Source organism: Bactrocera neohumeralis, chromosome 5 (genome assembly GCF_024586455.1).
Source record: "Bactrocera neohumeralis isolate Rockhampton chromosome 5, APGP_CSIRO_Bneo_wtdbg2-racon-allhic-juicebox.fasta_v2, whole genome shotgun sequence".
Taxonomy (NCBI): Eukaryota; Metazoa; Arthropoda; class Insecta; order Diptera; family Tephritidae; genus Bactrocera; species Bactrocera neohumeralis.
In genome coordinates, this window is record NC_065922.1 from 3,041,913 (window position 1) to 3,051,698 (window position 9,786).

The following is a 9,786-nucleotide window of genomic DNA, read 5'->3' on the forward strand; positions in this document are numbered from 1 at the left end:
ATTCCGGCGAATTTACCGTACTGTGCGGCTTGCCGTCCAGTTTATTAATAATTATTTTATTCTTTATAAAAATCTTATTTGCTAAATTTACCTGAAGCCGTTGTGCTGACTTGACATATTCTTTATAAAAATCTTATTTGCTAAATTTACCTGGAGCCGTTGTGCTGATTTGACATTCCTCAGCATCAACGACCCCGCATATCTTAAATAAACATAACAGTGGGATTTGATTTCATTTTTAAAGGAATTTAATGCTTGCTTATGAATATTTCCTTATTTATGTATTTTGCAATTTAATATGTATGTATGTAGTTGAATCTGAAGATTCAACTTACATTTTAGAGGAATAAAAATTAGAAAATACTTGTCTTTTTTGGTTTGAAAGTGGTGGAGTCGTTTGACGACGCAACTCGCGGTTGCCTGCGGACGGACACTACAGGCAAGGGTTTTCACGAAAAATTTTTTTATTTAAATTCTCGCGATTTTAGCTCGGGCGCCAGTTAATAAAATACTTTTTATTTTAGTTTTTTTTTAAAAGGATTTTATTTTAATATATATGTAATTTCTTTCCGTTTAGTCACCATTACTCGTTGGGAAGACTATGTCTTCTTAGTCCTTCCTTTTCGTCAACCGCACTTATAAACTACCACTTAACTACTGAATTGAAACTCACATGCAGTGCAACGTGGCCGTGCTAGGAATGTCGGAAATGGAATAAAGTATCGATATATATTGTATCGGTCATTTTTGAATATATCAATATCGACATTGATATCTTTATTTAAAAATAACGATATATCGGTATGATATGAAAAAAAATATTTTGCCTAATCTACTTTAATCATCTTACCTTACTAGATAAATACTAACCAATAGACATAATTTTTAATAAATCAAGAACAACAATTAAAACATTAATTATTTATTAATCAAACCAATATTTATCTGATACAGACATAAGAAAAACTCTTTGATTTACGTGCTCGGCTGTAAGCCGACTTCTGTTATTGGGTACTGCGAGATTCACAGCAGATGCCACTCTCTCCGAGGAAACCGAGGACGCAGGCGATATCAAATACTTTAGAGCTATGTCGGAAAGGACTGGGGTAAAATGACGACAATCAAACCAGAATTTTGTTGGATTCTCTTTTCTGGGTATTATAGGCTGATCTAGATATTGCTTTAGTTCGCTAGGCATGCCATCACAGGTTGAAGTTGAAAGTAAAGGCTTTGCTGAAGCTGCAGCAATATCTATCATAATTTTTTCATGTCCGCACCACAACGACGGCGAAGAATTTTTGGAATTTGGAATTATGGTAGTGCGAGTGGGTCTGAGTTCAGGCGAAAGTTGTCCTTTACGTCTACATATGTTCTAAATGTATTTCTTTTGACAGTTCGGTTATTGCAGTGTAACAGCTAGCTAGTATTCATTTTAGATACGCTTAAAGCGTGGGTCTAAAATTGTTACTTTGGCCAGATGTAAATGTCGCTCTAGTGGTTCTAGTTTTGCAATAACTAAATTTAGCAAACTCTTCTGAACAGCAATACCAAATTCGGTGAAAGGTTTTACTTGTTCAAGGCCTCTCTGAAGTAAGTTTGCAATGGGAATCACCAAACTTGAAGTCACGTACTGATCGCCGCTAATTTCTTCAGTAGCTTGCTTAAATGGGGTAAGCAATATTATCAGATCTCGTATGACACCTAACTCTGAAGAAGTTATCATATCAGGTGCGTTCCGCCTGGTTGCCAAAATCTTAGCCACAATAGCTGATAATGTATTGAATCTTTCCAACATATCAAGACAAGAATTCCACCTTGTGCTTACTGATTGTATAAGTGTTAATTCTTCTCCCTCTTTCTTTTGTCCCTTTTGTTCTCTTCGCAAATCATCCATTGCGTTCACAGATTGTTTGAAATATGTTACAATGGCTTTGACCCGATTGGCAATTTGAAGAACTGGTGCATTATCTCTTGTTGCGCCATCCACTATTAAATTCAACAAATGTGCCATGCAAGGAATTATTTTTCCATCTTCCAAAAATTTCTTCACTGCAGCAACCATGTTAGCACCACCATCAGTGGTAATTGATAAGATGCAACCCTTTTCTATTGAAAACTCGTCGGTAATATTTTCAAAGCATTCTTTTATATAATCAGCAGTGTGTGCCTACAGGAAAGAAGATCAATATTAGTCCACTTTATGAAATTTTGTATAACTTACTATTTTTTTTAATTTGATGCATTTATTTTATACTTTACTTACCTGATACATTCTTCGTGCTGTCAATGTCACCATATCATATTGATTGCCGAAAAAACTGGCGATTTAACTGCCGGGAAACTGGATATTAATTGCCGGAAAACTGTAGATTTAACTGCCGAAAAAACTGGATATTAAAGAAAAACGCTCGTTCGAGGTGTTTGCCCACGCGTGCCAGTCGCGGTTAAGGGTGGAATGTAAGCTTTGGTGGTTTGTGACGTGGGTATGATGAAGGTGCGTGTCAATGTTGTGAAGTTGATGTGGTGTGATCGTGTGGTGTGTGTGTGGATGCCTGGGAGAGGATGCTCATTTGTACAATGGCTTTGGTAGTAGCATATCGTTGTTCCATTAAGCCAGTTATCTGTAAAGAGAAATGAATAATAAAATAACATTTAAAAATAAAAAGGATAAGATAATAATTTTATATTGTTTTCTGCCGAGTTGACAGCCCTTCGCCGGATAAAAATCCGGGTCCGTTCCGGTTTCGTAAACCCGATTGTCGTGGGAACAGATAATTATTTTATATTATAGTTCGCTTACTGTAGTTCGTGATGGAACCTTATAGCGTGGACAAATGACGCTCATAAATCTTTTCAATCCTGATTTTTCCACACATGATACAGGCATGTTGTCTTTGCAAATCATGTAGACCAAAGCTTGATTTATTTGGCTTGTTTTATGACCCTCTGCTAAATTGAAAAAAACAATAAAATTAGTACATTCTTATGAATTAAAAAGTTAACAATATAGCAATCTGAAATCAATAAAAAATACCTTCATAGCCTGAACTTCTTTCAAACACATCTATGAGTGTAATCTGTTTCCACAAGTCTTTACTCTGACTATCTTTGGAGAATTCAGTCTGAAAAAAATATTGAACATTTTGTACATATTTCATTGCACTTGTCTTCATAAATAGTATTAAGGTTAAGTGAAAACACTAAAATGAAATTACACATAATTAGGTGACTAGTTATTGGCTATGAAAAAGAACAAATATTTAGATTCTAAAGCTACAAACTTACACAAATAAAATACTTACACCAGTATCATCGTAAATCGCAGATTCAGACAATTCTATGAGGTTATTTTCTATTTCAGGAGGTTTATGTAACGTTACTAGTTGAATTAGTAAACGAAACGGGTGAACTGGTTCTTGGTGTAATATTCACTTTACTTGACCTTGCGTTTTTATTTTTAAGTTGCAAAAACGCATGGCGATGCTTATTTTTTAGATGTGTAGATAAATTCGTTTATTGCCACTGGTTTTATAATTTTTTCCACACACATTACATGAAACGTTTTGTCTGTCTATTTTTTTTGAAAAAGTTCCATACAACACTAGACATGACTGGAATGCTCGGGACGGATAACAGACTGACCTTGACAGACGACAGTTGAATTGACATTTACACTTGACAGACAAAGTTGCCAACTTTAATACTAAATTAAAAAGAAGGAAATCGAGTCGACCATAAACAAAAAAGTTAAAAAATGTCAGTATTGGAGTATGTCGACGTATGAGGCCGATTGAGAATAATTAAAAAATAGTTACTTTAGTTTTAACGTTATAAATCTCTTGGATACGTAGTCGAAATATTAAAATTCTGGATTGGCCAGGTCAAAGTCCGGATCTAAACCCCATAGAAAACCTATGGGGGATTATAAAAAGAGCCGTAGCTCGCAACAAAGATTCTTTATGGGAAATAATACAGGCAGACTGGTACAAAATAAGTCCGGTTGCTTTGAATAAACTTTCGTTCTGTTACTGTTACATAGTTAACTCAAGCGTTATTACCTGCAGCGGATTATAATTCCTTTATAATGTGTTGTTGTTATTGATCGAAATGTGTGTTCACTTGTTGAATGTCTCACTGTTGGTTTGTCGAAGTAAACTTCACTTATTGTATTTGAGAAAAAAGATATAAAAAATGTTTTGTTTTATCGTGGGATGGCGCACTGTTGTTTTTATTCCGTATTCACTGTTTGAAGATTCTTTTATTCAATTTAATTGTGTGTAGAAAATATTTTACACATTTATTTTTATTTAGTAACCAATTTATTAATGTCTTATAATTTTAATTGTATTAATGTTAGATTCAGTAAGTTTTACTTCCTTGTTTTTTTTTCATCATTATTTCTTTCAGGACATGTAGTGGTCGTTTATCCGAATTGGTATAATCCAAGCGGTTGATTATAGCATGGAAATTAAGTTGAGTTCCATTAACTCATAGAACTTTAGAAGCAGCTCCTGTTATTTTTGCTCTGATTATGCAGTTGTAATACTCAGGGCTATATATAAATTCTTTTATATTCTCCATCTGTGTCCACACCTGGGTGCGCCAAGGGTTATATTCGCCCTCTGCTCCGTCAAATGTTGGTAGGCATTTAAAAATTCTGTACTTATTTGGCTTACTTGTGCGATTTGTGGTTGTAGAGCAGGCATGGTTGGTACCGTGGTCACCGAAAACTGTGACTGTGTCCTTAATGCATCGAAGTCGGTTTTTAACGAATTGAGTTGAGTCGTAAGGACATCAATGTGTGCTTTGAGTGCTGCCGCTTCAGTCATCTTAATAGCTTTTGCTTCTAGTTGGAATATATTTTTGTTCTTGTCAAAGGCTGCTTTCTTGCTGTTTGATCGAGGTGTAAACATGTTATCTTCTTTCTTAGATTACTGTTGTTTCGTTTTTGTTGGATTCGGCGCTGTCCGCTTTTTCAGGATCTGCTTTGAATCGTATGCTACTTTTTCAAGCACTTTGTATTGGAAGTCCTACTTCCCGTGGTATTTTAATAATAATAATTAATTTATACTTCTTTAGGATCTTGGAGTTCCTGTCTTTTCAATGATGTCTCCTTGCCGTTTTTGATAGCAAGTAAAAATTTGCTATCCCGGTTGAGCCCCCAGTTAATCACAATTGATTCACTTTATTATGTACTTTGCACCGTCAGGGCAAGTTCTTTTATTAATACAAAACTAAGACTGAATACATTTTGATAATTTAGTGCTATTTAGAATACTTTATGGTACTAGTTTCTATTTGCTGTCTGCTATATTATTTGAAGATAGACACACTATCTACAGTCGATTGTTTGTCGTTACAAACAGTCCCGAGAGAATAGCATGTAGGAGATAACACTCGTTATGTGTGATACCATTTCTATTTCACACCATATATTGGAATTGCTTGTCACTATTTGTTTATGCGTGTTTTTTTGTGAAATGAAACGTTCCTTAACTCGCGCGAATTTTGTTATTCACCGCCGAAAACGGGTTTTAAAAAAAAGATTTGAAAAGCAAAGGCTTATTTTGATTACAGCGAAGTGACGCTGAAGGAGTGCAGAAACAGACTGATTTTATTGAAAACTATTTCTTAAAATGAAAGTTTACAATTTACCATAAGAAATGCTTACTAAGTACTTTACATTATTTACTTTTACAATTGTATCAATACCAAGAATTGGTATGGGAATTAATTTTATTTTATTTACATTTCGTTATTAGCATTTACAAGTGACAGGAAATAGTATCAAATTACAATTTAGTGAAATATTTATTTCATTGTTTTATTTATTGTAGCAATGAATTCGTCTATATCGTCAGCATTTTTATATGTTGACTTTGGAGTGGCTTTATAATTAACATTGTAAGAAAGTGTATTTGGGTTGGTAGTGTTTAAATATGTAACTCGCGTGCAACGATCTAAAATGGGCTAAACAAAATTTGGGACGTAAACAGGAAATGATAGTCAGCGAAAGTATAGCAAAAATATGCTTATACGTTTCGTAATAATTACTAAGAAATGTAAATATGTTTGGTGAGAAACGTAAATATGTTTAGTGTTAACTTGTACAAACATTCATAAGGGAATAATAATGTGTCGAAAGACTGACGCGACGACAAAGCATCACAACATTGTGTTGCTGGTAGAAATGCCGAAAAAAATAAACGAATGGCCGCCGATTGTCACCGCTTCCCTTGCCGCTGTAACAGCTTCGCCAACAAACGTGCGTAAATATGTATGTAAGTTAAATAATTAATTACTCTCTCTTTTGAATTGTAAAGTTGAACTCCAAATTTCTCTATTGAATACTTTTCTTTTATACAAAATTTTGCTTATTTACTATAAACTTACATATGTACGAATTCTTACTTACTAGTACTTATTTCTATATACTCTATAATGATAACGTAAGCAATAATTATAGCAAAACAGCAAACCTCAGTTTGGCCGAGAAACGGCCTACATTGCGGCGTCACGGCTTCCGCTCTGGTTTAGTGCCGACGAAATGTATGTTTTGCATGTTTTTATTATAGACTCAATTTTTTTCGGCAGGGTTTAATACCCTTGGTTCAAATATTGGTTTTGGATTCCATGATGTTTTTGCATTTTATTAGAGCTACCTCCTTTTTTTGTATATATTGAATATGTAATTTCTTAAGTTAATGTTTTGAATTTCAAGGCAGGAAGCGTATGCCTCGGGTAGGTTGCTGGGGCGCTGAATGACTAGCATTCTAGACAATTCGCCGTTTAGGCCTCTGATAAATATATCAAGGGCTCGATTGACTCTGGTGATTGACTCTTGCGTAGAATTGCTCTACGCTGAAGTGTTTTTAGGATAAGGTTCCTAGTTCGTGTTCTAGAGTCCTAAGGTCGCGTTTGTCTGCATAGTGTAATTTTTTTTGATTGTTCCCCAATCATCATTGAATATGTTGTATGAGATTAAGGCCGTATCTGCAGGGCCTTTAATTTTCTGCCTAATATGTCGTACGATGGCTCTATGCAGTGGCTTTGTTCTGACTACTTCGTAGTCTTGCAAAACAGATTCGACGTTGTGGATCCAGGATATGAATTGGATCGGATCTCCTTCGAATGTTGGGAGCTTCTTCACGCTGTCAGGTAATCTGCTAATTTCTATTAAGTCTGACTCAGTTAAGTGAATATGGTTTTTTGAAATAGAACTTTCGTTATGGGGACTAATTCTACTTTCTAACTGATTTCTAACTGATTTTGCTCAATATTTTTGATTGTTCTATTTGTGCATTAACAGCACCTGTTAGGTGTGTAATAGCTTCTTGAATTTGCTCCATTACTGTGATTTACAATTTCGACTATTTATTGCTTTAACAATATGATACTTTATATAAATTATGTATTCCCGCGTTGGGAATACCAAAAAAAATTATTTTTTAATCGGACAGCGTGTCCGCTTTATTGACCAAAAACGACTCAAACTTAAATTTTACAATTTGGTTAATTTATACTCATTCTAAGCCACGGAATTATTAAGTGGCGTGATCTATTTCCTATAATTAGTATAAGCAATTCGATTGCGCTGTAATTTCGGGGTTGTTGACATAGTTGCACTTTATGCTTGGTTCGTGCTAACTCTTCCCCTCTTAAGTCGATTGTCCTCAATCGGGATTAATGCGTTTGTGGTGTTGAAATTTGTAGAAATGGTCCCCTTTTTGCTGAAGTTGCTTGCGAAATATTTAGCTTTTGCTTACTTTTTATAATGATGTATACAATTGTTATTAAAATTATAGTTATAATTATAACATCAGTGCCTATGCTGATTAAATTCCTCTTTTTATTTTTATTCATTAGTAATTCGATACTATTTTCGTGATTTATTTGTTTTACATAAAGATTTTTTAATTTAAGAACAAGTTCAGTTACATTCTTTTTCTCTTTAATTTTTGTGATTCGATTTGGCAAAATAAATGTTTCATATATTTTAATGTTAATGTTCGAATACGTCTTATTAAGCGTACTAATATAACAATTTTCAAATTTGATAAGAAAGTTGCCTTTCTGTTTTATTTTTTGCTTACTGCAATTGTGTTCTATTTCTACATCAAAATGCTTAAATACTAGAATACCAGGGACTATTTCAGTGACATTTATTTTATCTATAGTTTCTAAATTTGCTTCTTCGAGTTTCAATATATTTTCTAAACATTTATTGTGAATTTTTATTAAATTTTTCTCCAAATTGTTTTTTACATATGTTTCATACATATTGTTTTCTGAATCTATTAATACTTCGTAAGTATCTAAGGCTATTGATTTGTTAGCTATATTAGGAAGTGGTTCAAATCTGATTTGTGAAAGGGTATTTGGTGAATATTGGGGTATTAGGAGGATTATGATTATGTTGTTGTTTTGAAATATTACTGCTGTCTTGATATTTTGGTAACTGTCGAAATCTGTAATTAATTCGTGTTCTAATTTGGTGAGGATGTCCGTAGGAATTATACCTATTTTGCTGGAAAATATAATTTGTCCTATGTCGTCTATGTGGTTTCGTAAAAAGGATATATCGTTTTCTATTTGGTATGTGTGCTCTAAAAATTGAACCTTGTCCTCTAATGACTTTATTTTATTTTGTATGGTGTCCTTAAATGTATTAATGTAATGACTTATTGAGATTTGCTGTTGGTTAATATGTTTTGTTATATTGTTTATTTCCTCGGATATGAAGTTATTAACGTGTACTATATTCGTCATACTAGCTGTTGTGGATAATTGATTTTCGTGTATTTCTGTGAGTGCGTTATGGATTTCCGTCTCGTCATCACTGTCCATGGATCCTGCTATATATTTTAATCCTTTCCCTAGAATATTTACAAGCCCTCGTTTTGATTTAAAATGAGGGTGTAAGCCGCTTATTTTTGATTGGAGTAATGCAAAGTTCCTATTAACTGTGTCCAAAATTTGTTTATCTTCAAAAGATGTGGCTTTTAGCATGTTAATATTATTTGATATTAAGGCTACTGTTTCCTCGTAGGCTGTTAAGTTGATAAAATGAAATGTTTTGTCATAATGATTAATTATTTTCAGTTCGTTAGTTTTGATGGGTAAATATCCGTTATTATTCGTTAAATCCTGGATGTCGATTTGTTGTGCGTCTACCGTCAATGCTAATACCAGCATGATTGTCATGATTTCCCCCGTATTCATTTTTCTCTAATCCTGATGTTTCTGGATGCTGCTGCTGCTGGTTTACTTCGTTGTTAACGTTGGCAAATCGTACAGCCCCACTATCAAACACTACACTCGTTATTTTACGTTTGTGTTTTTGTTGCTTTGCTTTTGTTTTCAATTTCTCGGTAAACTTTAAATTTTAGTAGCCGTCGTTGATTTTGTGAGCAATAGTTGTTGTTGCTTGTGTTGCTCGGCTAAACATTTTTAGCCATTCACTCGCTCGCTATCATGTGTGATCGCGCGAATTTTGTATCTTCGTCGCGTTCGAGCGTTTTTAAAAAAGTTAGTACCGAGTTTACCCTAGAGAAAATAAACCAGTTGGTTTGGATATTTGAATCAGACTGAACTTTCACTTTATTAATTATAATCATCAAAGTTACTATTGCAATGAATTATTGCTTACAAATCATAAATACTTATTATACATATTACATACATATGTTTTGCAAGAAAGTAAGTGCTTGCTTATACATCATTTTTACTTAAATGCTGATTAAGGGAATAGCCTCATAACTTAATAGTTTATACAGATTCTTGGAA

General features: G+C 33.8%; 1 protein-coding gene across 1 annotated transcript; it reads right to left on the bottom strand.

Annotated features, from left to right (window-relative positions):
• Nucleotides 1-906: 906 nt before the first annotated feature.
• Nucleotides 907-3,281, bottom strand: LOC126758331 (zinc finger BED domain-containing protein 6-like). The gene is made up of 4 exons (XM_050472565.1): nucleotides 3,216-3,281; nucleotides 2,801-3,122; nucleotides 2,264-2,621; nucleotides 907-2,167 (listed from the first exon to the last, which is right to left on the bottom strand). The coding sequence occupies exons 3-4, from the start codon at nucleotides 2,294-2,296 to the stop codon at nucleotides 1,433-1,435; spliced, it is 768 nt and encodes a 255-aa protein (XP_050328522.1). The 5' UTR covers nucleotides 2,297-2,621; nucleotides 2,801-3,122; nucleotides 3,216-3,281; the 3' UTR covers nucleotides 907-1,432.
• Between the last annotated feature and the right edge of the window lie 6,505 nt (nucleotides 3,282-9,786).